The 27,431-nt window shown below is 56.7% G+C and overlaps 1 protein-coding gene across 1 annotated transcript; it reads right to left on the bottom strand.

Moving 5' to 3' along the window:
• Positions 1-1,845: 1,845 nt before the first annotated feature.
• Positions 1,846-27,275, bottom strand: PRR12 (proline rich 12). Its single transcript, XM_034986967.1, has 14 exons — positions 27,044-27,275; positions 25,390-25,502; positions 24,202-24,363; positions 20,801-24,117; positions 19,615-20,281; positions 17,215-17,609; positions 9,606-9,722; positions 9,262-9,395; positions 8,494-8,966; positions 4,717-4,842; positions 4,510-4,607; positions 3,249-3,395; positions 3,057-3,152; positions 1,846-2,832 (listed from the first exon to the last, which is right to left on the bottom strand). The coding sequence occupies exons 1-14, from the start codon at positions 27,127-27,129 to the stop codon at positions 2,686-2,688; spliced, it is 6,078 nt and encodes a 2,025-aa protein (XP_034842858.1). The 5' UTR covers positions 27,130-27,275; the 3' UTR covers positions 1,846-2,685.
• Positions 27,276-27,431: the final 156 nt, after the last annotated feature.

Below are 27,431 nucleotides of genomic sequence, written 5' to 3'. Positions count from 1 at the left end.
TCCAACTGGACATACCAGCCCAGAGACTTAAATGTGCCACTGCCTCTCAGAGGCTGCACCCCAATGTGCCACAGGCCATGGTACGAGGACACCAAGGTCCATCCTCACCCCTCCGAACTCCATTGATTCTAGAAAGCCCATGGTCCATCACTGACTCTCCCATTAAGATCCTTAAATGTTACTGTAAAACCAGGATTCTGGAGTCGTTCACATTGGTGATGGTCTAGACAATATCCAAGGTTATAGAACAAACAGGGGCTCTTCCTCAATTTCACCAGGAAGGGAATCTATCTAGAATGCGGATGGTCTACCCTTAAATCTCACACCGGGTTAGTACCTACTGACCAACTACCATCAGTGCTGAAGCCAGGGTTCTAGAATACCAATAGTCCATTCTTGACAAGGGTCCGGGCTCTCGAGTGACAACGGCTTACTCACTTCTTACACGCTGGGTTCCAGTTGACCTCCAAATTGTTAAGTCTTATTTTAGAACGCTGCTCCTCAAACTTGAGTGTGTATTAGAATCCTCCCAGGATCTTACTAAAAAGTGGGTTCTGACTCAGCAGATCTGAGACTCAGGCCTGGAGTCTACATTTCTACAAGCTCTTGTGTGTGGGGGGGGAAACAGACAGACTCCCAAGGGCAGCAGATCACGCTTTAAGCAGCAAGTCTCGAGAACACAGCAATCTATCCACATCTCAACTGCCGTCTGCTCGTGACCTTGTAGTTCCAGGGTTCAAGAACACAAGAGATCCACCCTCGAGTCCACATTAGGCAGCCAAGAAAAAGCTGGTCAACTCCTCTGACACCTGGCACAGCCGGTTAAGCAACTGCCTTCGGCTCAGGTCATGATCCTGGAGTCCCGGGATCGAATCCCGCATCGGGCTCCCTGCTCGGCGGGGAGTCTGCTTCTCCTCCCTCTGACCCTCCTCCCTCTCACTCCCTCTCATGCTCTCTGTCTCTCGTTCTCTCTCTCGCAAATAAATAAAATCTTAAAAAAAAAAAAAACACCGAAAAATTCCTGTGCTTTTCCCTCCTTGAAACAGAGCTGAATCCCCCTTTGAGTAGGTACTGGGTGGAAGGACTCTCTTCCCATGAACAGTATGTAGGAGGCAATGGTGTGTTAGGACAGAAAACTGCAAGGCTTCTTCCTTGCTCTCTCCCTGGGATCCCCTGCTCTGGGGGTAGCCGGCTGCCATGGTGTGCAGACAACTCAAGGTACCCCATGGCAAGGTCCACATGGCAAGGAACTGAGGCCTCCAGCCCGCAGCCAATCTGCACACCTTAAAAGTGAGCCACCTTGGGGCGCCTGGGTGGCTCAGTCGGTTAAGCGTCTGCCTTTGGCTCAGGTCATGATCCCAGGGTCCTGGGATCGAGCCCCGCATCGGGCTCCTTGCTGAGCAGGGAGCCTGCTTCTCCTTCCGCCCCTCACTCCCCTCTCTCTCGTGCTCTCTCTCAAATAAATAAAATCTTAAAAAAAATAAATAAAAGAGAGCCACCTTGAAAGTAGGTCCTACAGCCCATCAATCCCTGGAGGGCTGCTGCTCTGGCTGACTTGACTGGACCCTCACAACAGACCCTGGGACAGGACCACCCAGCTGACCTGCTCCCCAGTTCCTCATCCTCAGAAGCCGGAGGGTAAACATTTGTTTTAAGTCACTAAATTTTGGGGCCGGGGAGGGGGAGCGGCTAATTTTACACAGTGAGACGTAACGCATACGACGACCCAGCCCGGCCGCTTCCAGGGGCTCCAGAGAAGCCAAGTTCCCGTTCCAGACCCTCTCCGCCTCTGCCACCCCTGGGGCCCCCCACCCGCCGCAGGACAGAGGCACTCCAGCCGGCCGATAAAGTGTTTGCTGTTGGGTTTTCGTTTGGCTGGTTGTGTGTACACAGTGTATACAAGTTGAGTTGTACAGAAGCCCAAGAAAGAGCAAGAGACAAAGGGTGGGAGGGAGGGAGGAGCAGAGGAGCTGGGTGGAGGGGTGGGGAGGGGAGAGGAGACAGATAAAAAATAGAACCACATCCAGAAGACAAGGGGATGGGGCGGTGGCGGGAGGGGGGGGGGCAGACACAGACAATCGCAGTAGAAAAGGAACGGGAGGGCCAAAGGGAGGGGACCCTTCTCCCCCCTCCACCTCCCCAGCCCCCCGCCCCAGGTATGTACAATAAATAAGATTAAAAATAATTAACAAGATGCGTTTTCCCCCTCCCACCCGATGCCGAATGCCCTGGGGAGGGAATGGCCTTTAGCAAAGATCTTGGCCTGTGAGGGGGGGTTGGGGGGGAGGGGGTCCCCCAGCTCTCTGAAGCCACCCCGCCCCCCTCAACCATACATAGACTTTTCCTATACATTATGTACAAGGTGGAGGGGGCGGGGCTGTGGCCGTGGAGAGAGGATTGGGGCAAGGTGGGGAGGGAAACCGTTACTAAATAGACATTTATACATATATATAAATAATTTCTCTGTACACCGGACAGTGGGAGGGCTGGGGAGGGAGTGGAGGGGGCGTGGGAGAGGGGAGGAGTCGAACTTTGAACCCTGCCCTGTGGGGGCAGCATGGACACACCCTGACCAATGACCCCCCCCTTCCCTGGCGACGGGGCCCAGGGGATTAGCTCCTGAGGACACAGTTCTGTCCCAATTCTCTGTTCATGGAAGAGGTGGCTCCCCCAGGCTGGGCGGGGTCACCCGCAGCGGCTGTGGGCCTGTGCTTGGGCCAGCAGGTCGCTGAAGGAGTCGAAGAGCTGTTCCAGCCACGGCTGGTTCCTCATGCACTGCTGGACCACCTCCTCCTGACCCAGGTCCTCAGCACCGCCCTCGATGGCCAGGGTCTGCAGGGTGTTAAACAGGGAGCTGGGGTGGGTGGCCACCAGGGCCTGGAGGTCTAGGGATCAATATTCCAGGGAAAGGGGGTGCTGGGAGAGCCAGACCCCTGGGTCTGAGGGAGGAGGGGCTGGGGACCAGGACTCCTGGGTCTGAGGGAGGACGGGCTGGGGTCCAGAGCAGAGCCTGTGGGGCAGAAGCCCAGGGCGAGACGCGCCGCGGGTGGGCTTACCTGGTCCCGGCAGCGCAGGAAGGTATGGTACTTATAGTGGTGGAGTGAGTGGTAGAGTGTGTAGTATCCCGACTTGTCCAGCTCAACTTTGAACTCCTGGACAGATGGAGCGGAGAAGCCTCACCCCACTGCCCAGTGCGGGGCAGCTCCTCTCCCCAGGCGTCCACACCGCCCGCCCATCCCCGGCCCCACCTGGGCTCGGACCACGCTCCTCTTGAGTTTGCTGAGCGTCTTGCGGTTGTAGGGTTCCCCAGCCGGCCGCAGCCGCACGGCCCCCTCCTCAGGGGAGCCCTCCCCGCTCTGCTCCACTTGCAGCTGGGGGAACGTGTGCAGGGCGTCCTGCGGGAAGCCGACCGGTCAGTGGGACGTCCCCCTGGACCCACACTCTCCAAACCCACCACTCAGTTCTCAGACCCCCGAGTTGTCAGATGCCTCAGTTTCCCTCACACTGCAGATCAGGAGATATTCTGGAATCTTGGGTCTCTCAAAGGACAGAGGAGTCTAGGCCTGTCTGGTGACCCTTATAATGTGCTTTGTGGCCCACCCAAGATTCTCAGAGACCCCTAATATTCCACTCGGGATTCTCAGCCCCAGCCTAACATCCTACTCAAAATTTTGAGGTATCCTAAAATCCAGAATCCCCAGTGCCAGGCTGACACTCCAGCCCAGAATGCTAAAACCAGACTAATACTCCATCCCATAATTCCCAGACTTATCCTAATATTCTACTGTGGAAATTTAAACCCTGGCATAAATCCTACCCAGATCTCTCAGAGCCAGACTAACTCTCAATCCCAGAATTCTCAGTTACCCTAACATCCCACCCAGAGTGCTAGAACCGTATCATCTGAGAGACTAACATCCCACCAAGAATTTTCTGAACCAGACCAATATCCGCCCATTTTACCGCCAGACTAACATTCCATCCCAGAATTCTGTTGCCCTAACGTTCTACCCCCAAATTCTCAGCCCCACACAACGATCCCCATCAGAATTTTCAGAGCTGCCCGAATATTCCATCCCCGAGACCTTGGCTATTCCAGGCAGGCAATCATACAGATGACTTAATAGTGAAGGCTGAGATGCTAAGAAGCCCGTGTTTACGACAGAGAAGCCATCAGAATCCGCTCACCACCGTTCCCCAGCAAGGCCTCGTCCACCTGTTGTCGCCAAACCTGCACTCCATAAACTCTGCTGGGCTTTCCCAGCTGCCCAGCCCTGACCTTCGCGACGACCTCTCCACATCCATCAAGTCCCTGCCATCTAGGTCTGCAGAGACCCTCTCTTGCGGGAGCCCCGCCCTCAACTCTGCTCCTGGCCAAGCCATACCCTTCCAGTGGTTGCCCCCTCCAGGGCCCGATGCTCTGCGGGCACGGCCGTGGCGGACTTGTACCCATCGCTCCCATGCCCGACCGCTGGGTCCCAGACCCCTCCTGCCCAGGCCCACAAGCACCTGCAGGGCTGGGCTCAGCGACAGCCGCTTCAAGACTTTCTTCTTGTGCTCATTGAGGAGGCCATCGATCTTCCGCATGGGCGGCAGGTACAGCTCATCTGCGAGACCAGGAAGGGGCGTCAGAGGAGCAGAAGCCCCACCTTGCGGGGGGGGGGGCGGGGTTCAGAGGAGGAGTCGGGGAACCTCCTTCCCCAGGCCTCGGCTCACCGTGGGTGTCCTCCAGGGCCTGGATCATGTCTGGGTCGAGTGCTGTGCTCACCAACATCTCCACGTAGCTCCGGTACATCTCCCGCATCGCCCGGGTCTTCAGCAGACGCCCGGGGACTGCCCGCTCTGGGGGGGGGGGGGGGGGGGGGGCGGAGAATGGGACACGAGCTCATGATTCCAACTTCATCTGAGGCCGCCTGGGTGGCAGACAATGTTCTAAGTACCAGGGCCGGAGAGAAATCCCTGTTCTCTGGGAGCTCTGAGTCCGCTGGAGACCAACGCGTCCCAGCCCAGTATGCTCTAAGGGTGGGCGTCACGGGCGTTGATGATAACGAGTTCAGCCTGGCAAGGCAGGAAAGGCTGGTTCAAGGTCACCCAAGAGCTAAATCTTGACTGATGGGGAAAAAAGTATTCCAGGCCAGTGAGCTTCATGTTTGACTAGTTCAGTGTAGCTTCAATGAAGTCTAAAGCAGCAGCATAATTGGGTTTCCAAACCAGTGAAGCCACTCGGAGAGATCAGATCACAAAGGGCAAGACTGTGGGAGGAGGTGGGAGGTGAAGAGGATAGGGGCCTCGTCCACCTGTTGTCCCCAAACCTGTGGTGGGTACTAGGAAGACATGGAAGAGGTGTGAGCAGGGGAGGGGCAGGGGTTAAGTGTAGAAAGACCCCTCTGAGGCCATGTAGGGGATGGATCAGAGGGATGATACCAGAGGCCAGGGTAATGGACCATGTAAGAAAGGATGAGGATGTTGCAGGGCCATAGGGACAGGATTCAGAAATGGAGGAGCAGGAGAATAGGAGGGCCAGAGCTGGGGACTTCCCAGCTTTGGAGGTGAGGGAGCAAAGGCTTGTGTGCCTGGAGATCTGGCCTGCTGACTGAGTAGCCAGTGGGGCTGCCCCTGAGATATGGAAATTAGGACAAGGAACTCAGTGTGATCTGAAGGGAGGGGGTTTGGGGGAAGCCTGGATGGGGGCCAGGGGGAAGAAACTACTGGGAAGCTGGGCCTGCCAAGTGAGAGGTGAAGCCACAAGGCCAAGGTCAGGACTTGAGGGACACTCACATGAAACCCAAGAAGGAACATCAGGGAGAAAAAAGAAGCAGGACAGCCATGAATGGCCCTAAAATATCCCTCAGGAAGTGGCATGAGAAATATCCATTTGACTTATCCACGTGGAGGGTCCTTGGTGACAGCCGTTTCAAGGACCGGAGTGACCACTTGGCAGTGGCAGTCAGACCCCACCAGGCCTTGGCCCAAACCCTCCTATGGCTCTTGTCTCGCTCACGGTAAAATCCTTCCAGTGGGACCACAAAGCTCCAGACCTCCTGTCCCTCCAAGATCTGGTCCTGTTCCTTCTCTGCCCTCACTTCTCACCCTCTCCTCTTACTCACTCACTCTAGCCACTGGCCTCCTTCCTGATCCCCAGACACGCCCAGCCTGGAATGTTCTCTCTCCCGGTCACCCAACCCCAACCCTGTTGCACTCGGGTGTCTGTTCCAATGTCATTTCCAGAAGCCTTCCCCAACTCCCCCATCCCCTGAAAACACCCCCCTCTATACCACCTGGAGCCTCTGTACCGGAAGTGCTTTTCTTAACTGCCTTTAAGCCTGGCCAGCCTTACACTGACCATTTTTCACATTGTTTTGTGTTCTGTTACATAACGTGTTTATCTGATGGACTCCCCCAGCTAGACTGTAAGCTCCCATGAGGATACATATTTTTGTTTATTCTGTTCACTGCTGGAACCTCGTTTGTGGCACGAAGTAGGTACTCAATAAATAAGTGCAGAACGGGGCTCAGGAAGCCAAATGGAAGTGGACTAGAGGAAGAGAGAAGACAGTCACCACAGTGTCTTTCTAGAACTTCTATTACGAATTTAAGGAAGGAGAGAGCGTCAGCTTTTGGCACACGGAGGGTCACCACTCTCAGACAAGGAAGAGGGTTAGTTCTGAGGGTTCCTGGGCTGAGGGAAGCCTTAAGGTCAGCTAGCATGAGTCACACCCAACTCATAGCATGAGTTACACCCATTCACTCCTGGTTGAATGGGCTGAGGGGAGACAGACCCAGACCCATACTGGCCCTTGGCAGGGGAACTGCTCCCAGAAGAGGGTGGAGTTCAGTTCCCCCCATTTCCAGCGCTCAGGAAATTCAGAGCTCTCCATGCATGCCCACAGTGACATTATTCACAACAGCTAAAGAGTAGAAACAACCCAGAAGTCCATCAACTAGTGCATGGATCCATACAACGTGGTCTATCCGTGCAGTGGGATAGTATTCAGCCGCAAAAAGGAATGAGGTTCTGATACACCTACCAGGCGGCTAAACCCCAAATGTTATGCTAAGTGAAAGATGTCAATCACAAAAGCCTACGTGTTGTATGATTCGCTTATGTATAATGTCCAGAAGAGGGGAGTGATAACCAATCGATACAGGGGTTCTTTTGGGGTATTGAAAGTGTTCTAAAATTGACTGCCAAGATGGATGAACTACTCTAGGACTACACTAAAAACCACTGAATTTTATATTTTTAAGTAGGTGAACTATATGGTGTGTTAATTAAACTTAAGTTTGTAAATCGTTTAAGAGAAAGGAAAAGGGCCAGAGAAGGAAAGACTTGCAAATCTGGGCCTTTGCTAAATCTCCCCCCTTGTGGCACCTTCATGACCTGCAGCTTCCACCTGGCCTGATATAACATCACCCTGCCCAGTTAAAAGACTACATTTCCCAGGCTCCCTTGCAGCTAGGTGTGGCCATGTGACCGAGTTCTGCCCAATGGGATAGGAGAGACAGGATATGGGCCACGCCCAAATCCGGCAATTTAAAAGGAAGGTCCAGCCATTCCTTGGCCCCTGAGTCCCTTCCCACTGGCAGGCCTGCGGCTTTGGGGCTGCTGGGCGGCCTCTGACCACGTGCTTGAGGACAGCATGCAGGCGGAAGGCACAGCAACAAGAAGAAAGGAAACAGAGACCCTGGACAACCTTGAGAAGAGCCTCTTATTTTCTAAGAAACCACCACCTACATTGGGCTTTTTTTTTTTTTTTTAAAGATTTTATTTATTTATTTGACAGAGACACAGCGAGAGAGGGAACACAAGCAGGGGGAGTGGCAGAGGGAGAAGCAGGCTTCCCGCAGAGCAGGGAGCCCAATGCGGGGCTCGATCCCAGGACCCTGGGATCACCACCTGAGCCAAAGGCAGACGCTTAATGAAGGCAGACACTTAACGACTGAGCCACCCAGGCGCCCCCTACGTTGGGCTTTGATGGAAAGAGAACTCACTCTCTCATCTGAGTGCCTGCACGCTTAGTCTCTGTTAAAACGGCTACCCCTGGGGCACTGGGTGGCTCAGTCGGTTGGGCATCCGACTCTCGATTTCGGCTGGGGTCATGATCTCAGGATGTGAGATCAAGCCCGTGCTCAGTGGGGAGTTGGCTTCTCCCTCTCTCTCTGCCCCTCCCCTCTGCTCGTGCTCTCCCCCCCAAAATAAATAAAATCTTTCAAAAAAATTTTAAAAAGAAATTTAAAAATAACGGTATTTACTTTGTAGCCTGCTATGAATGTCACACAAGTTAATTTGGGTACAGAATTTAGAGAAGACAGCCATCTCAGGCGCCACGTGACTGACAAATATCGCTATCATTTTAATTTACGAATTCTCGTTGCTCTCTCGCCGACACTACCCGGGACCCTGTGGACTGCGCTCGCCTATGCCTCCTCCTGATGCCCAGGATTCACTTCCTCATGCCTCCCCACCCGCCCCGTGGCTGCCGAGGGCCTCACCGTCCTCGCTGGGTGCTCCCGGGGATGACTCTGAGTCCGAGGAGCTGCCTGGTGGACCCCCGCCCGCCGAGGCATTGCCCGCCGCCTCCTTCAGCCACTTCTTCCTCTTCTTGGGGGGCGGCTCGGCCTTCACCTTGGTGGGCCGGGCCTTAGGCAGCCGGGAGGTGGCGGGCTGTCCCGTGGTGAGGCTCCGCTCAGGCCGAGTCTGCCGCCCGCCTGCGCTCCGCTCGCCCCGAAGCGGCCGCTCCCCACGTGTCACCCGCTCTTTCTCCTTCTCCTTCTCAACGGGCCGAGGCGGGGATGGCTTCTCAGGAGCAGGGGGCTCAGGCACAGGGGTCTCAGGCGTCTGCTCTGGGGGCTTCTCACATATCGTCTTATCAGGGGTTTCGGGCTTAGGAGGTGGTGCCGGGGCCTTGGGAGGAGGTGCAGAGCTGCCCCCAGCAGACACGGGGCCCTTGGCCTGCCCAGAGCGCCTGGAAGGGAATGTGGAAGGGACTATATGCAGTCAGCAGCCCCGAAGAAACCCAAATTCTCCGCAGATCCGCATCTAAGCCCACAGCTCTGAGCACAGAACCAGCTTCCTCTCCTGACCTTTGTTTTTTCTGAGCCTCTGTCTCCCCCCATCCCAGACCTGGGTCTCTTTCTCTCTCTCTGGGTCTCTGTCCCCCACCCTGTGTCCACTCTCCCCACCTCTACCTCTTCTCTTGAACGTTCCATCCCCGTGCCCGTCAACCCCGCCCACCGCCTGCCCCTTGGTCCCCAGGGTACCTGACAGGCACTGGGGGCCGATGCCAGGGTTTTCGAGCACAGACCCTCACATAATCCTTCTTGTTGACGTTTTCCAGGAACTTTACGTAAAGGCGCTGATACCGGTTTTTCGCGTCCCCAAAATACCCCAAATACTATGGAAGGAAAGAGGCACACGAGGAAATCCTTCATCTACCGCAGCCAGGCAGCCCGACACCCGAGGCTCCCCCCCCTGCCCCGGGGCCCCCCACAGAAGCCTCCTGGAGGTGGAGCCTCCCTTTGGGACACCCCCTGGATGGCAGGTGAATCCCAGTACACCCCCCCGCCAGGCCTCCCCGACTCCTCATTCCCCTCTGCAGGCTTACATTACTGGTTGCACAAAACTGTCGCTGCCCATCCTTGATCTCGGGAGTGAATTTCTGCAGCAGGGCCTTCTGCACTCGCCAGATGGGTGGGGGCTCCCGCCCCGTCTGCAATGCCAGCTGAGGAGGGGTGCAGTGAGGCCAGCAAAGTCAGCCCTCGCTCCTGCCCTTCCTGCCCCCAATTCCGGGCCCCGTATCCTCCCTCGATACCCGCTTCGAGAAAAGGCACTGTCGTCAACAGGTATCACCGCACCCTGGCTGGCACATTCCTCTTGGCCCCAGGACGTTCTCAGCCCCGGGGAGGCGGCTCGAGGCTGGCCACGTTCCCCCACCCCCAGGCTCACCCAAGACTCTCAAACAAGCTGTTCCTTCTTGTGCTACAAAGTTTTAGTTGTTACAATGTTACGGCACAAAGCCGGTTGAGTTAAAGTAATGCCAACTCCTGAGCGCCCACCCACCACTTTCCAGATGCTGTGCTGGCGGGGGGGACAGTGGTGAACGAGACTGACAGGGCCTTTGGTGGGGTCCTCATTACAGAAGCAGCCAAGCAACAAAGTAGACAAGCAAATAAACAAAAGAGGGTGAGGCTGTGGCTTGTGCCAAGAACAGACAGGTGACAGCTCACCTGAGACCACTTAATTCATCCCCCTCTCCCCAACAGGGTAAGACACGGTGCTAGAAGGCCCCCCCATCTCCACTCCCCCAACACTCAGACAACCTCCCCACCCCGAGACTTGTGTGACCCCCTGGCTGGATAATGCAAACTGAAGGATGTGGGTCAGACCCAGCGCCTAATCTGGGGAGAGCGAGGGGCGCAGCAGGAGAGCCAGACACGACACCAAAGAAATGACAACACAAGTAATAAACACGCTAACGGCAGACCCCCAGACACTGTGGAAGCCTAAAAGAAGGACCTCAAATGCAAACTGAATCCAAGAATGCTCCCTGGAAGAGGCGACACCTAAGTCCTGGAAGGGCAATGTCTTCTGTGAGGGGGCTGAGCAATGACACGGGACAGCGTGGAAGTGTGACGGGGACGCCTGGGTGGCTCAACCCATTGAGCGTCTGACTCTTGGTTTTGGCTCAGGTCATGATCTCAGGGTCATGGGATCCAGCCCCGCATGGGGTCCACACTCAGTGTGGAGACTGCTTGTCCCTCTCTCTGCTCCTTCCCCCGCTCTCTTTCTTGCTCTCTCGCTCTCTAATAAATAAAATCTCAAAAAAAAGATACAGCAGAAAATGTGCACTGGGTATTGTGATAACCCACAGATGAACGGAAGTTAGTCCTCACATTCAAAGAAATCACACTCAAGTGATAAATAGGATTCAGATGACAATTCCAATTAGATTGGTCATAGCGCAGAACCAGGCTCAGCAGAAGTGCTGAGATCAATTAATGATGTCTGCCACTGGCAGGAGCTGTAACACTTGGGTCTGTGTGCCAGCTATCCACTGCCTACTCTTAGTTTGGGTCAGTGGTTTGCATGTCCATGATTTTGTGTGTCCCTCAGATCAACTAGGGGAGTGCAAAGAAGGGACTACAATAACCTCATGAGAATGAGGTCTAAAAAGGCTCTTGGCTGAAGTCACAAGAGGCAGGATGAGACAGGGATGCAGGTGCCCTGGCCCCAAGTCCTTTTCTCCAGGCTACCATATGGTTCCCAGGCCTCCGTCCTGGTGACCTTGGGGAGCCAGGTCAGAGGCCCAAGAATTGGACCACATCCTGCTCTGCTCCAAAACCTTCCAGGGCCCCTAGTGCAGGCTCCACGATCTGGCACAGCCAGATTTGGCTTCAGTTTCCTTTCTCTTCTCCTGTCCCTGCCGAGCAGGCCATCCAGATCCCTCCAAGTTCAGCAGATGAACCCCAGACTTCCTGATTCTCCAGGTTTTTGCAAATGCAGTACCCACCACACCCCCACAAATGGGTGCTTTTGCCTCTCAATGTTAACATGATCTTCCCCATTCTAGTTCTCAGAAGCCTGTGAGAAAGCCATCAGAGCATCCCTCCCAGCCAGGGAAGACCACCCCCTCTGTCTCTTCCACTACCCAATCGGCCTCCTCGAAAGCGCTGGCTGATTCTCTAGCTGGACGCAGGCCCCTTGGCTCACCACACCCCAACTGAACTTGGTGGCTTTCCCAAAACCACTCTTCCTCTCTGCCGTCATGGGGCTCAACCCCTGGCATCATCCTTGCCTGATCTCCAACCAGGAATCCTATCATGGACCACACCCACTTCTCCCGCCCCTGCCCAATGGAAGCCACAGCTGATTGGAGGAGACCTGACCAGGCAGTGAATCTACACGCAAATCACTAATCCTATCTTGCGCCCAAATGCTGAGCTGGACCAATCAGATTCTCTTCTGGGAATCTGAACTCTTGAGAAGCAGAGACCAGGACAGTAAGCAGCAGGATGGGAATGAGCTAGAAACACCTACAGGATGATAATAAGAAAGCTTTGGGGCGCCTGGGTGGCTAGGTCATTAAGCATCTGACTCTTGATCTTAGCTGAGGTCTTGATCTCAGGGTTGTGAGTTCAAGACCCACAGTGGGCTCCACACTGGGTGTGGAGCCTACTTAAAAGAAAAAGAAAGAACTTCATGGTCCATTAACAGGGGAATCAGTGTCACAGGACTAAGGTGGTAGACAGACTGCCATCAGGCCTAGACACCTCCCCAGCCACCATCCTACTAGCCAGGGGCCCTACCCGCTTCCAGAAAACCCAAAGTGGACTCTCAAGCAGGCACCCATTGAGCTCACCCCAGCATGACCTGGCATCTGCTCACCTTCCCAGGCTCAGCACTCACAATCCAGCCACTCAACCCCTTGAATCCCTAACACATCACAAGTGCGCCATGTTTTTGCTCATGACACAAACTTTGCACCCTGCTCCCCCGCCTGGACCGCCCTCCCCCTACTTTTCTCCACCCAACAAACTCTTACAAGCTCAGTGTTTACATCTTGCTAAATCTTCAACATCTCCAAGAACTGGGAGTTAATGTTATCAGTCCCATTTTATAGATGGGGAAGCCGAAGTAGAGAGGGGGCCAGCTTTGTGCTAATTCGGCTGGCCTGAGTATGTTCCGCGAGTATAAAATAATACACAGGATTCCAAAGGCTTGATATGCAAAAAATGTAAAACATCTCGTTAGCTTTTTCTGTGTTGATTACATGCTAAAATGATTTTTTTTAATAAGCTGTGTTAAAGAAAATACACTCCTGTGGCTAATCTCACCCATTTTTAAACTTTATTTTTATTCTTTTTTTCTTTTAAGAAGTCTCCCCGCCCAATGTAGGGCTTGACCTCAAGACCCTGAGATCAAGAGTCACGTGCTCTACCGACTGAGCCAGCTGGGCGCCCCTCACTTTTTTTTTAAGCATGGATACAAGAAAGCTTAAAATGATGTATACAGCTCATGATATTTCTATTGGACTACCGCTGTTCTGAAGCAAACTATGGCCTGTTGCCCATTTTCACAGCTCTATGAGCTAAGAATGGTTCCTAATTTTTATTTTTTATTTATTTTTTTAAAGATTTTATTTATTTATTTGAGAGAGAGAGACACAGCGAGAGGAAACACAAGCAGGGGGAGTGGGAGAGGGAGAAGCAGGCTTCCCACTGACCAAGGAGCCCGATGCGGGACTCGATCCCAGCACCCTGGGATCCTGACCTGAGCCGAAGGCAGACACTTAACGACTAAGCCACCCAGGCGCCCTGGTTCCTAATTTTTAAAGGATCACAAAAACAAAACAAGAAGATGTAACAGAGACCCTGTGCCCTGTAAAGGCTAAAAAATTTACTAGCTGGCCCTTCACAGAAAAAAAAAATTGCCAAGCTTTGCAGAGATGAGTAACCAAAGCGAAGTGTATGGGATACCTACTGTGTGTGACCCACAGTCCCGTGGAGCTTTATAATGCCTGGATCCGCCCGTTACCTGAGGGAGGTACTAACGGGATCACCCCCATTTTGCAAATGAGGAAATTCATGGTCAGGAAGGGTCGACCCCAGCCCAGCCCAGAAGTGGCAGAGATTTGAACCAGTCAGGTTAAGGCCAAAGCTGGGCTCTCAGCCACGATGCCGCCAGCCTGCCCTGACTCCAAGCACACCAACGGGTCTCCAATGTCTGCAGGAGTGGTTCAGTCCTGGGGCTGTGTGTCCCCCCATTGTAATGCACACTCGTGTTGTATTTTAAGCATGTGAGTCCTTGCCCGGCCCCATGCCACCTGGGAGGTGATGTCGGATGGCTAGGGCTCCAATCCCAGCTCGGCACCCACCAACCGAATGAGTCCCTCTCTCTGAACGTGAACTTCCTCATCTGTAAAAGCCCTGTTCTTTCGGCCCAGTGCTGGGCACCCCCCTGCATCTGCCACTGCCATTGTCAACGTTTGATAGAATGTACACAGGGAAAGGCTAAATCGGGTGCTGAGAGCCCAGGCTCCTGGGGCCAACAGAGCTGGTGCGGGTCCCGAGCCATCAAAGTCTAGGAAGGCTGCTTTAGTACTTGGTGCCTCAGTTTCCTTCCCTGTAAAACGGGAAGAGTAATCCCTATCATGAGAGGTGATTATAAAGACAAAACTTGGGGGCTCCTTCGGAGCTCAGTCGGTTAAGCGTCTGCCTTCGGCTCAGGTCGTGATCCTGGGGTTCTGGGATCGAGCCCCACGTCAGGCTCCCTGCTCAGCAGAGTCTGCTTCTCCCTCTCCCTCTGCCCCTCCCTCCGCTCGTGCTCTCTCCCAAATAAATTTTTTTTTAAAATTTATTCATGAGAGATATAGAGAGAGAGGGGCAGAGGCAGAGGGAGAAGCAGGCTCCCCACGGAGCGGGGAGCCCGATGCGGGACTCGATCCCAGGACCCTGGGATCATGACCTGAGCTGAAAGCAGACGCTTAACCGAATGAGCCACCCAGGTGTCCCATTAAATTTAAAAAAAAAATAAAGAGAAAACTTGGGAGACAGCGGTGAACACTGCACAATAATGTGAATATACTCAATGCCACCGAACGGTACCTTTAAAAATGATTAGAATGAGGGCGCCTGGGTGGCTCAGTTGGTTAAGCGACTGCCTTCGGCTCAGGTCATGATCCTGGAGTCCCTGGATCGAGTCCCGCATCGGGCTCCCTGCTCGGCAGGGAGTCTGCTTCTCCCTCTGACCCTCCCAACCCTCCCCCCTCTCATGTGCTCTCTCTCTCAATCTCTCTCTCAAATAAATAAATAAAATCTTAAAAAAAAAATGATTAGAATGATACACTTCATGGTATGTAAAGGTTACTACAATTAAAGTAAAAAAAAGGGGGAGTGCCTGGCTTAGTTAGTAGGGCATGTGACTCTTGACTAAGGGTCGTGAGTTCTAGCCCCATGTTGGGCATAAAGCTCAGTTAAAAAAAAATCTATTTACGTTAAAAAAATTAAGAACAAGGGGCATCTGAGTGGCTCGGTTGGTTAAGCTTCTGCCTTCGGCTCAGTCATGATCCCAGGTTCCTGGGATTGAGCCCCGCCTCGCACTCCCTGCTCAGCAGGGAGCCTGCTTCTCCCTCTCCCTCTGCCCTTCCCCTGCTTGTGCTCTCTCTGTCAAATCAATAAATAAAATCTCTTAAAATTAAGAACAAAAACAAAGGAAAAAAAAGATCAAGCTAAATTCTGAATTCTGACTGTGATAGGTCCCAAATCCCATCCTGAGGAGTTGGTAGTTGCTCCTATCATTGCTATTCATTCAATAGCTTCCTCGCCTGTCCCAGGTGAGGATCAAATCAGCCTCAAAAGTCACGAAGTTAAAATGAAATAATGTGGGGCGCCTGGGTGGCTCAGTTGGTTGAGCGTCTGACTCTTGGTTTTGGCTCAGGTCATGATCTCAGGGTCGTGAGATCAAGCCCGTGCTTGATCAAGCCCCAACGGTGTTGGGCTCCGTGCACAGCGCAGAGTCTACCTGAGGTTCTCTTTCTTCCTCTCCCTCTCCATCTGCCCCTCCCCACTGTGCACTCTCTCCCTAAAATACATTTTTTCCAAAAAAATGAAATAATGTACACAAGACATTTGGAAGTGAGAAAGACCACAAGGGATGCCGGAGGAGGGACCAGGGAATTTTACAATTGCTGGTTGGGTTTGGGAACATGAGCAATCACCCTAGCATTTTCCTTTGTAATTCCCTAATACTACCTTTTATCACTGTTCTTTTGGATGAAGCAACCACCATGCTAAAAAAATGACAAGGCATGGATGACAGAACATGTCTGGAACTGGTGGGGTAGGGCAGGGGGCAGAATGTGCCGGAGCAGAGAGGACGCAGGACTAGCCAGGAGGGGACAATGGTGGAAGCTGAGTAATGGGTACATACAGTCCCATTATTCTAGTTGCTCTGCTTCTTCCACAATAAGACGGATTAAAAATCATTCAGCAAAAGACACACTCATTTCACCTCACAGAACATACGAAGCAGCAAAGCATAACGATAGTTGTTTAAACCTTACAATTAATTCATCCCACAATACCTCTGTCTGAAGAAACACCACCAGAGAATAAATCAAACACGATAATGTACATCAAGGGCCAAATATGTTCTTGGCCCCCATAGTCAATACTCAGTCCATGAAAGTGACTAATATGAAGAAAGGCCCTAGTCTTTGGTGTCACCATCAAGGTGACAATGGCTTGCTGACCTACCAAGCGCTTGCTCAGCCTCATGTTCTGGGACAAACCTTACAAGAGCATCTAATGTCACCTACCCTTGTCCCACACCTATAACTATTAATCCTCTGATCCAAATCTCTCTATCCAATGAACCCAGTACAGCAGAGCTCAGCAAACTTTTTCCATAATGGAACAGATAAGAAAGATTGGGGGGGGGGGTGCCTGGGTGGCTCAGTCGTTAAGCGTCTGCCTTCGGCTCAGGTCATGATCCCGGGGTCCTGGGATCGAGCCCCGCATCAGGTTCCCTGCTCAGCAGGAAGCCTGCTTCTCCCTCTCCCACTCCCTCTCCCACTGTCTCTCTCTCTGTCAAATAAATTAAAAAAAAAAAAAGAAAGATTTTTTTTGGCTTGGTGGGTCAGCTAAGCTCTGCCTGAACTACCTCAGCCCTAGAGGATTTGTAAATTCATGGGCATGGGTTGTGTGCCAATAAAACTTTATTTATAAAAAGACGCAGGGGCCTGGATTCGCCCCACAGAGGCCAGTTTGCCAACCCCTGCAGTAGAGTCACTTAAGTGGGGAATGGGCCGATCTGCAAAAAGTTTAAGATGTGGCCTGACAGTCCCCAATCGCCGGCTATTACATTTACAGATTACATGCGTGTGTGTGTTCATAGGTACATTTTGTCAACGCCTCACGTTTCCACCCTTATGCCATGCACTGCAAAGCAGCCTGCCTCCCCTGGCTTGTGCGATTCAATTAGAAGCTTCACTGAGACGAGCACTGCCTTGTTCCCTGCTAGAAGCCCAGCACCCAGAGTATCTGCAGCAAACGTTAACAACCCCTTTCTCTCGTTTACAGGACACACACCGCACGGTCCCGCCCCATCAGCCTGGGAATTCAGGACGCCCGGCCCGTCCTCCAGCAGGCGCTCCATCACCGCCCTGGGGCCGAATCCCCCCGCCCCGGCTTTCAGACCCGACGCGGCGGACTCACCTTGAGAGAAGGGATGTCCTCGGCGCGGATGACGAACTCGTCGCGCTCCCGGAAGATGCCCTCCCCGCCGCTCTCGCCCGCCTCCTCGTCCGTCTCCCCGCACACGGCCGCCGTCTCCTGCTTCTTGGCCAAGTGCAGCGGCCGGGCGTCGGGCGGCTCGGGCTCCTCGGGGGACGGGGCGGCGGGCTCCTCGGGCGCGGCGGGGGCGGCGGCCGGCGGGGGCGGCGGCGAGGGCAGGGGCGGCGGGGGCGGCGAGCTGGGCACCGGGGCCACCAGCGGGGGCGGCGAGGGCAGGGCCGGCGGCGGGGGCGGGGGGGGCGGCGGCGGCGGCGGCGGCTGCGGCGTCGGGGCGGGAGGCGGCGAGGGCGGGGGCTTCTCCTCCAGCAGCGGGGGCTCTGGGGGCGAGAGCGGCATCAGGGCGGACTCTGGCGCGGGGAGGCCCCCTCTGCCCCCCATTACGCGGGTCCCTCAGGTCTGCGGTCAGTGTGGATCAAGGTCTGCTCCCAGCCCTTTCAGGCTCCTCTTCCCCAGGGTCCCGACACAGCCCTCTTCCTGCTCTGCACCCCCATACCCCTTCCGATCAACCGGAGTTCTCCTTCACCTAACACCCCAACACCCATCTCTGCTCCAAATTCCACTCATCTCCACTTCTTACTCTTCTGCTGTTGCCCTGACCCTGCTCATCTGTCCTCTGTCCCCTCCCGGACATTTTTTTCTGTCTTCTTTTTAAGATTTTGCTTTTAAGTAATCTCTACACCCAACATGGGACTGGAACCCACAACCCGCAGATCAAGAACAGCATGTTCCACCGACTGAGCCAGCCAGGCATGGCCGCCCTCCCCTCCACTTTTCATACCACTTCTGTCCCCAGCCAGCCACAGGAAGCCCATGTTCCCTTAACTTCTTTCTCCAATGTCCTAATAAGCCTTCCCACCCAAACACGGCACTCTGTCCTTCCCCATCTTTTTCCTGGCTTCCACATACTCTCCCTTTCTGTCCCTTACTGTGGTCTAATAGCATTACCCAATGTCCTTCCATCAAAATCAGTTGTCCCTTGTCCCACCACCACCCCTTCCTCATCCCTCAGCTGCCTCTTGCCCCAGGTCCCTACAAAGCTCCTTGCCCTGCCCTGACATGGCTCCTAGTTCCTGAATGCCATTCACCATCCCTAGCACCTCTTCTCTTGTCCCTGAATGTCCCTTCCTATGCCAACAGCTCAACTCCCCCAAAGCCCTTCTGCTCTGTCAAAGTCCCTCCCTGAGACCCCTTTCCAGCTCCAGCGGTAATTCTGAGCCCCTGAATGTTCATCCTGTTGCCCCTTTTAGTCCTGTAACACCTCTTAGTTGCCTCAAAGCCCTTGCTGGCTCTCACCTCCCATTTTTTACCTTCCTTCCCAATTCCCCAATCATTCCCTCTGCATCTCTACCTACTCATTTCCTGCTGGGGGGGGGGGGGGTCTTGTCCTCCTCCATCCAAAATCTTGCCTGCCCTTTCCTCAGACTGCTCTCTACCCTCGGGATCCTTCATGCCCTCCGCTTCCCACTAACTCCCCATGGGTTTTTCTAGAGACCCCCTCTAACGCCTTAAAATTCCTCCTGATTCCTAAAACTGCTTCTTCTCTGTTGCTGCGTCCTCAGCTATGAGCCTTCCAAGGTTCTCGCTCCCATTTCAGCAAATCCTGATACTCTGCTCAGAAGCCCCCAGCATTTCTCAGCTCTGCTTCAACCTCACACCCTCTCGCTCCCTTGCTCCCTGTTTCCCACCTTCCTACAACCCCCTAGAAGTCCCCTCCATTCCCTAGGATGCCTCTGAGCCCTCAAGCCCCCTCATTAACTGTCACAAATGCCCTTCTCCAAATCAATGCCCCCATTCCCCCATCAAAGCACCTTAAAATTTGTCCAAAGCCTCTCTCAGGACAGAACACCATCCAGACCCTGCTGCACCCCCAGCCTTTCCCTCTCACCCCCCGCAAGACCCAATTAATCAATGTTCCAGTCTCTCCCTATACGCCCCCCCCCCCCCCAGACGTCCTTCTGTCTTTTGCCATACATCTCTAAATCCTAGATCCTTCTTGGGCCCCCAAACCCCTGCCAGTTTTCAAAGCTCTCTCAGTACCCTGTCTCCCACCTGTCCCCATCACTGATAACCTGCTCTGTCTCCCAGCATTCTCCAGTACCCACCTTGGGGCATCTTAACATACTTAGCATCTGTGGACAGATTAGAAAATGATACCTTTCTCACAACACCTGTTTGCCCTCAATTTGTAAACACACAAATCTACTTCATCTACAATGTGAATGATGCCCCTTAAAACAGTGCACGACCTGCACAACCGTACCCAGTGACCTGAATAACAGGGAAAGCCTCATCCCACCCCCAAATCATCTTCCCAGAGCTCACCGGGTGTGCCATTGCTGCTGGCACTAGGGAGCCCCGGAAGAGGGGGGGGCCCTGGCACCGCAGCCTCAGTCGTCAAGGAGGGCACATCTGGGGTGGAAGTGTCTTTAGGCCCAGCGAGAGGTGGGTCATCGAGCGCCGAGATGGCTGAGGAGATGCTCTCCTGCAGGTCCCGGTTCTTGGCCACAGAGTCTTCTTCGTCCGAGGAGAAGGAGGGCAGCGTCTCCAGGTTGCGCTTCAGCTCCTCGTCCAGCCGCTTACAGGGCGAAGGGCAGCCCAGCCCTAGCCCCTCACTCTCGGCCGCCTCCAGCGCACCGCCTAGCCCAAAGGCGCCGGCGGGCGGTGGGTGTGGCACGGCGGGCGCGGTAGGAGGCTGGGGCTGCAGGCCACGGGCCGGCCCGGAGGACGGCACGCTCTTGGGGGGGCTGAGTGGGGGCGTCAGGCCGGCCTGGTAGAGGGGCGGATGACGCTTGCCCGACTTGAGGAAGTCCAGGAAGGAGGCCATGAAGCCGGACTTCATCTCTGGCTGCTTCTCCTCTACCTCCTTGATCTTGGCCTCAATCTTCTCCCGGGTCAGGCTGGAGTCCAGGCTGTTGTGGTCAGCGCCGGCTATGGCATCGCCAGAGGAGGCTCCCAGACCCTCGCCGGCCTTGGGCACAGACAGCTTGATCTAGATATCGGGGAAGTGGGGAGTCAGGGTCCATGAGTCTGGGGCCCCAAGTCCCCTCCCAGCTCAGAGGCCGAGGAGCAGGCCCCCAACCTTCCCTTAAGACCTAGGTCAAATTCTCACTTTCAGCCTGTAGAACCCTAGAATTCAAGCCCAGAGATCCCTTCTCTCAGGTTCCAGAATGACAGGACTGGAGCTCCTCCCTCAGCACTCACTGATCCCTCTTTGCTTCCAGCCCGGGAATCCAGCCTCCAGACCCTCCTCCCACGAGACCCAGGAATCGAGAAATCCCCAATTGCGGGTCCTTTAAGACCTAGAACCCAAGAACCCAAGCTCCAATACCCTGGGCCTCCCTCTAGACCCCCAAAGTCTCAATTCTCAGATATCTCTGATGGTGGAAGCCTAGAATGCCAACACTCAGGTTCAAGAACATAGACCACAGCCCCCATCCCGCCCCAGAACTGTAGTCCAAAACCTTGGCTTTCTCTAGACCTTAGCCATCCCGATCCCAGTCCCCCTCACCTTAAGTGGCTTTAGGGGTTCCAGCCGTGTGCCCCCTGCCTCCTCGGCCCTCCTGCCCCGACCACGGCCCCGGCCCCGAGGTTTCTTGGCCCCTTCAGTGGGCGTGGAGGCTGAGGCTGGCCCAGCAGTGGTGGGGACCTCCAGTGGGCGGATCCGGGGCCTACCCCGGGGCCGGGGCGGGCCATCGCGCTTAGCCCTTGTGGGCTTGCGGCCCCGGCGCCTGGGGCCATCGGGGCCTGGGTTAGGTGGACAGAAGTCGATGTCACCCAGGGGTGAGAGGGTCGGGCGGGAGCGGCAGCTGGACACCAGGTCAGGCAGGCGCCGAGGGTTGAGGCGGATGTCAGCGGGCACATCGGCCTTGTCCTCGTCCGCCTCAAACTCATACTCCTGGGCATACAGCTTCTTGGGCGTCTGGAAGGGTGGGTCACGGCGCCGTAGTAGGTGGAAAGAGGACGTCTTGAGCAGCTTCTTTGGCTTGGTAGAGCAGAAGATGGGCGAGGTCAGGCCTCCCTTGGGCTCTGAGGCAGGCGGCGGCGGTGGAGGGGGGGGTGCGGGGGGTGGGGCCGCCTGGTGGGGCCCACTCTGGATCAGGCCCAGAGGCTCGGCATTGACCGTGGAGGGCAGCTCAGGCGGTTTGTTGGGGTCCAGGCCCAGGCCCGGCGTCTCAGGCCCGGCTCCAGACGCCCGACCCGGGCAGTAGGGCCCATAGGGATCATAGGCAGGGGGGCCTGGAGGCGGCCCAGTCCCCGCCTTGGGATCACCCTCGTCCTCGGGCGGCCCTGCCTTGCCATAGTCATCCGCTGCCCCTCCACCGAACATCTCCTCCATGGTGGGGAAGAAACTGCGCTCCTCATCTTGGAGCAAGGAGTCAGGAAAACAGATGGACGTGAGTGGCACAAAGCGGGGGGCCTTGGGGCCTTGCGGGCTGGGGCTGCGGTAGGCACCGGAGGGATCCTTGCCCTCGGTATTAGGTGGGCCCACGCCAGTGTCACCAGGCCCCGGGGGCAGTGGCTCCAGGGCCCCAAGCAATTCCTGCATGGCGCCTGGCGGCTCCAGACTCTCCTCAGGTCGAAGGCGGGGGCTGGGGGCACCAGGCTCCAGGCCGTGGCTGCGGAGGTGGGCCTCAAGCTGGAGGGGCATGGGGGGCGGGGGCGGGGGCGGCGGCGGGGGCGGCTGGGGTGCTCCATCACGGGCGGCTGGCTCAAGGAGATGAACGCCAACTTTTGGGGCACTGGGAGAGGGGCTGGGGGCATGGCTGAGGACCGAGGGGAGCAGTTGTGGGGGGGGAGGTGGAGGCAGCACCAGTGGGAGGTCAGGGCCCCCAGCCTCCAGGAGGAGGCCGTGGGGTGTGGGCTGGGCAGGCTGAGCGGTGGGAGGTGGGGGTGGTGGGCTCTTTTGGAGGAAGGCCCCCAGCTCCTTGGCACCTGCCCCATAGTGGACAACTGAGGTGGCCAGCCCCTCCGGGGTCTCGCCGCCCCGTTCTGGCCCTTTCTTCTTCTCCTTCAGCCTGCCCAGGCCCAGCTCCAGGGCTGCCGTGGCGCCCTCATCGAGGCTGGCACTGGTACGGATGACGCTCTGTAGATGATACCTCTGGGGGTCTTCCTTGGCCAGCTCGTAGGGTGTGCCTGGTGGACCCCCGGCCCCACCACTACCCCCAAGTCCCTTGGAAGCATCCGCTGCCCCATCTTCACCCACCAAGCCATCTGCCCCTGTGGTCCGCGGGGGGCTAGGTGCCTGCAGGAGATGCTGGATGAGGAATTCCTCATCTTCTGTGCGCTCGGCAGGAGGCCCACCAGGCCCAGCCAGCAGCTCCGAGCCATCCCCCTTGCCTTTGTAGCCACCTGCTCCGGCTGCGTAGCTGCCGGCTCCTGGAGGCGCCAGGAACGGGGCTGAGGCCAGGACAGAACTCAGGTATTTGCCAGGGGCTCCTGGAGAGCCGACTCCAGGCGGGCGGCCGGGGGCAGGCGGTGACTGCAGTGGGCGGATGATGTGCGAAGGGCTGGCCTCCCCGCCACCCCCCAGGGAGCTGGGCCCCCAGCCACCGCCGTGACCCGAGAGCGCTGGGGAATGGCCAGTGCTGTAGCTGAGCGAGGGGCTGGCCGTGGGTAGCCCCTGGGAGTGGGCAGCTGGGCCTGGGTATGGCTCGCCCTGAACCCCATACAGCTGCCCCTGCAGCTGATCCGGGGAGTAGCTCTGACACGTGGCTAGGCCAGGAGGCGGGGGACCACTGGGGGGCTGCGGGGGCCCCCCTGAGTAGCTAGGGCCTTTGCTCAAGTCCTGGGCTTGACCCCCTCCAAACCCTTGCCCATAGGCCTGGGGTCCTAGAAGCCCTTGGGGCTGACCAGGGGAATAGGCTTGGCCACCTGCCCCACCAGCCCCAGAGGCCTTCCCGGTGGCATAGGCCGCTGCTGGCCCACCCAGACTCTGGCATTTGGGCGTGGCCGTTGAACGGGGTGGTGGGGGCCTGGTGGCACTGCCCGCAGCTGCTCCATAGCCACCTTTGCCTGTCTTGTAACCGGGCGACTGAATGATGGGGCGGTAACCTCCACCGCCACCCCCTGCCCCACCTCCTCCAGCCGCCTCGGGGCCCGCAGCCCGGCCCGATGCCCCAGCCGTGGATCCACTGGGCCCGGCCTTGCTAGGCTCGCCAGCACCGGGGGAGGGCTCCCCACCACCCAGGGGGCTGCAGGCCAGGTTAGCCCTGTGCCCCATGGAGGGATAGCTGCCTCCACAGCTCAGGTAGTGCTGGAGGGCATGGGCTGGTGGCGGGGGCGGCGGGGGCTGGGCACTGGCTGGCCGCTGGTAGTGCTTGATGACGGTGTCCTGGCGGGGCAGGGCCCGCTCGGGTGGCGGGGGGCCCGGGGCAGCACCCGAGAAGTTGTACAGCTGTGGGGAGGATTGCTCGGCGGCGGCGGCGGCGGCAGAAGAGGAAGCCAGCAGGTTGAACTGAGTCGGGAGGTGGCGGGGAGGTGGGGGGGGGTCTGGGGGGCCGGGGCGGTATGGAGGGGTCTGGGCCGGGCCGAGACCAGCGGGCCCCAGGACACCGCCCCCCGCCAGGCGCTCAAAGCCCAGCGAGGATGGCACTGTGGGTGCCTGTGAGGGCTTCAGGTGCAACACGTCATGAGGGGACAGGAGCCCATTAGCTGGGGGGCTGAATGGGGGGTCTTGGAGGCTGAGGGACGAGGGCACTGGGAAGGGGCGGCTGCCGAAGGAAGCCGGGTGCTGGTAGGCCGACAGGGCAGAGGAGGATGGAAAGGTGCTGGAACCCGGCAGGGCGCCTGAAATGAAGAGCTCCGTGGGGCCTGGCGTGTGCATGGCTGGGGACGATGGAGAAGACCATAGGTCAGGGCGGACCACATGCCAGCCCCACCCTGGCCCTCCTGGGCCGACGCTGGGCTTACCTGTTTGCCAGGAAGGACTGCGGAACTGGGAGAGGAGAGAGGAGGCAGAGGGGCCAGGCTGGGGGCCCCGGGACTCCAGGGCTGAGATGAGGTTCATGACGGAGGCGTCGGGCCCTGCTGAGCCTGCGTGGTGGAGGCCAGTGTCGAAGAGTCCAGAGAGGCCTGGCCAAGGACAAGGGGGTAGAGTCAGCTAAGTGGGTTTGTAAGGCAGAGTTGAAAGGGAAAAGGAAGAGGCCAAAAGCAAGTTGGGTCAGGGAAAAGGGCTGGAGGAAGCAAAGAGGAAGATTCAAAGAGGATAAAGTGGACACAGCCAAGCTAAGGAGACAGGGCCGAGGACAACAAAGGGGAAAAAGGGAGCCGAAAAGCAGGATGAAGTGTACGCCAATCATAAGGGCAGGGAACCCAGGAAAGGAAAGGTAGGTAAAGGAGTAGAAAAACCCAGAATCAAAGGAAGTGGGTGCAACAGGACAGAGTTCTTGGGGGGGGGGGGGGGGGGGAGGGGAAACACAAAAGGATTTGGGCAATTCTAGCAAGGAAGGGGAAGGGACGGGGTACCTGGGGCCACTTAGAAGGACCGGAGTACAGGCCGAAAGGGGTTGATTAAAAGTGGGAGGATCCCGGGGGGAAAAAAATAGGAAAGAAAAAAGGTAAGGAGCCAACCAGGAAAGTTAAGGATCAAATCGGACAATATAATCTCCTTGCTGGTTCAACGAGGCAGAAGGGAACCAATCAGAAGCGCTAGAGGTAGGACTACAGAAGGAAGAATAAGGTGGTGGGCAAACCCAGGAAAAAAAGGGAAGGCCCAAAGACTTAGAGCCAATCAGGAAAAAAAGGAATCAGGAAGAGAGAATTCACATAACCAAGGAGCCAAGAGGATGGGCAAACCCAGAGGAAAAGGACTGGGGTGGGATAGAGAGGAGGAAAAGCCTGGAAGAGAAGGTGGGATTTGGGGGCTGAGGGGACGGGGCCAATTGGAGCGAAAGAGGCGGGGCCAGAGACAAGGGTGGACGAATCCAGCGTGAAATTGAGCAGGGACCAGCAGCCTCAGAGGCAACCAATCAGAGGAGAGGTAGCAAGGGGCGGGCCAGGACACAGGGCACGGCCAATTAGGAGGGGTGGAACTTTCAGCAGCCAACCAGCTGCTTCGGAGGGAGGGCCAGCCCAGGCGGGGCAGGACGGGGGCCGTACCTGCCGGGTGGTGGTTGGTGGCATAGCTTTGCAGTGGGTGGGGGGCCGCGTAGGCCTGGCGGTGTAAGATGTCGGTCTCGGGGTGCGAGGTCCTGGAGCTGCCATAGACCAAGCTGGGGGGAAGGGAGAGATGTTAGGGTGTCCTCCGAGGCTGCCCTAGGAGAAGGGAACTCAGCAAATCCCCCGGGGTGTGGGGGGAATCTTCCAGCTGACTGGGGGTTATCCTAAGGAACCTTGGGCCCTAAAGGAAAGAAGACAAGGGAATCGGGGTACCCAACGAAAAGAGTCATGAAACATTCCCCACTCGAGCCCCAATAAATAGAGCCCAGATAGTCTCACGTTTACAAACACAGCCATGCACAGCGACGAGACAAACAGAAGAGGGTGAAGAGTCGGAGAAAGTGCCTCAAGTTAAAAATGTGAAAGGCATGGACCTCCTACAGAGCCCACCAGCCCCTGGATGACACAAGGCCCTGGGGCCAACCTGAGAGGTGCATAAGGACGCCCACTCTACTGCACACACGTGGGAACACATGGCCCTGAACCTCATGGAGTGATGCAAACCGAGTCGGGAGCAGGAGGTAGACTGTTCCCCAAACGGCTGGGATGGGGGGTGGGGAAGGGATAGGACTAGGGGAAAGCACCAGGTACAAGTGCGAACATGAATAACGTCCATCCCCCAGGGTTGAGGTTCAAATGCATGAGCCCTTGCAAACCCAGGTATGTGTGCAAACGACTATCCAGCTCACCCGTGGGGAAGGAAACATACAGAGCGCTACGTCCCAAATGAAAAATCCTACGCATGTGGGGTCATGCCCAGCCACGCTGGGAAACCCAGGGGGCGCGGGGCTGGGGACAGGTGAAGAGTGAGGGCAGGACATAAACAGCAGGAAAGGGGCTGATTCGCAGGTGAGCAGGCTACCAACTAAGCACGAACAGGGCCCACGCTCACACACACAACCACACACCAGGGAAACATCTGAATCTTCCCATGCAACGGCCCCGATTCATGGCTCGGACTCAAGAGGTCAAATACTCCACTCCTCGCCATCAACTAGGATTCTCTGCCTTTGGGGGTGGGGGAGCTAAAGGGGGCGTGTCTCAGATTCCAGGACCCCCCCCCCTACACACACAGAACCCCAGCTTGGAAAGGGGGCGGGGCCCTGTGCCCACTCTGCGCGCGGAATTTCGGGGGGGGAGGCCGAGTGGCGCGGCCTCGCGCAGTCCCGGAACAATAGGACGGGAGGGGGGGCGCCCCCCAGGTCTGCGTTCTAATTCTCCTTTCCATCCCACCTTTGCAAGAGCAGAGCCTGGGGCGCAGGGGGGAAGGATCAGCAAGCCGGGAATCCAAGGATGGGGGGAAATCCAGGCCTTGCTTCGCCAGTCCCTCCCACCTTCCCAGGGCCTTTCCGTCCCGAAATTGTTTTGCACCCCCATTTTCCCGCTGCATCTCTCCCTTTGCATGCCGGAGCTGGCTTTGGCGGAGTTTGCAATTTGCAAACTGGGGCGGCGGCGTTGTTGCAAACCGAGGAAGGCCGCTCCCTTGCAAGCCGGAGGGGAGTTTGCGATGCACGCCTCGCCAGGCGGGCCAGGCCCGGCCCGGCTGGGCCCCCACCCCTTGGCCCCTTCCTCCAGGCCACCCTCGGCTCCTTACCTAGCTTTCGCTGACCTCTCGTAACTCCATCCCGCCCCGGCGCCGAGCGGGTCCCCGAAGCCGGCGCTGGGGTAGTTCCTGTCCATGAATTGGCCGCGGTGGAAATTGGGGGGAGGGGGAGGGAGGGAGGGAGGGAGGGGGCGCGCGCGCGCTCTCCTCCGCCGCCGCTCCCTCCGCTGCTGCTTTTTTTTTCCCCTCTCTCTCTCTCTCTCTCTCTCTTTTTCTTTGCAGCCACCGAAGGCCCGGGAAGGCCCCGGGCTGGGGAGGGAGGGGGCAGGGGCGGAGGGGCGGGCAAGGGAGGGGGGTGCAGCCGCCGAGCCAAGGAGGGGGGAAGGGGGGTTCCCCCTGGAGGGAAAGGGGGGTAGGAGGGACCCCGCTGTCTCCGCCT

Source organism: Mirounga leonina, unplaced genomic scaffold (genome assembly GCF_011800145.1).
Source record: "Mirounga leonina isolate KUSES-001 unplaced genomic scaffold, KU_Mleo_1.0 Mir_376, whole genome shotgun sequence".
Lineage (NCBI taxonomy): Eukaryota > Metazoa > Chordata > Mammalia > Carnivora > Phocidae > Mirounga > Mirounga leonina.
Note: the sequence above shows the minus strand (reverse complement) of the source record. Positions and strands in the feature narration are given on the sequence as shown.

What these genes read in the sequence shown, in the direction of transcription:
- PRR12 (XM_034986967.1), bottom strand. Translation starts at nt 27,129, where the DNA reads ATGGACAGGAACTACCCCAGCGCCGGCTTCGGGGACCCGCTCGGCGCC. An exon ending in AACCCCTAAAGCCACTTAAG is followed by an intron (nt 20,282 to 20,800) that starts GTGAGGGGGACT and finishes CCCGATATCTAG; the next exon opens with ATCAAGCTGTCTGTGCCCAA. An exon ending in CGGCCCCCAGTGCCTGTCAG is followed by an intron (nt 8,967 to 9,261) that starts GTACCCTGGGGA and finishes ATTCCCTTCCAG; the next exon opens with GCGCTCTGGGCAGGCCAAGG.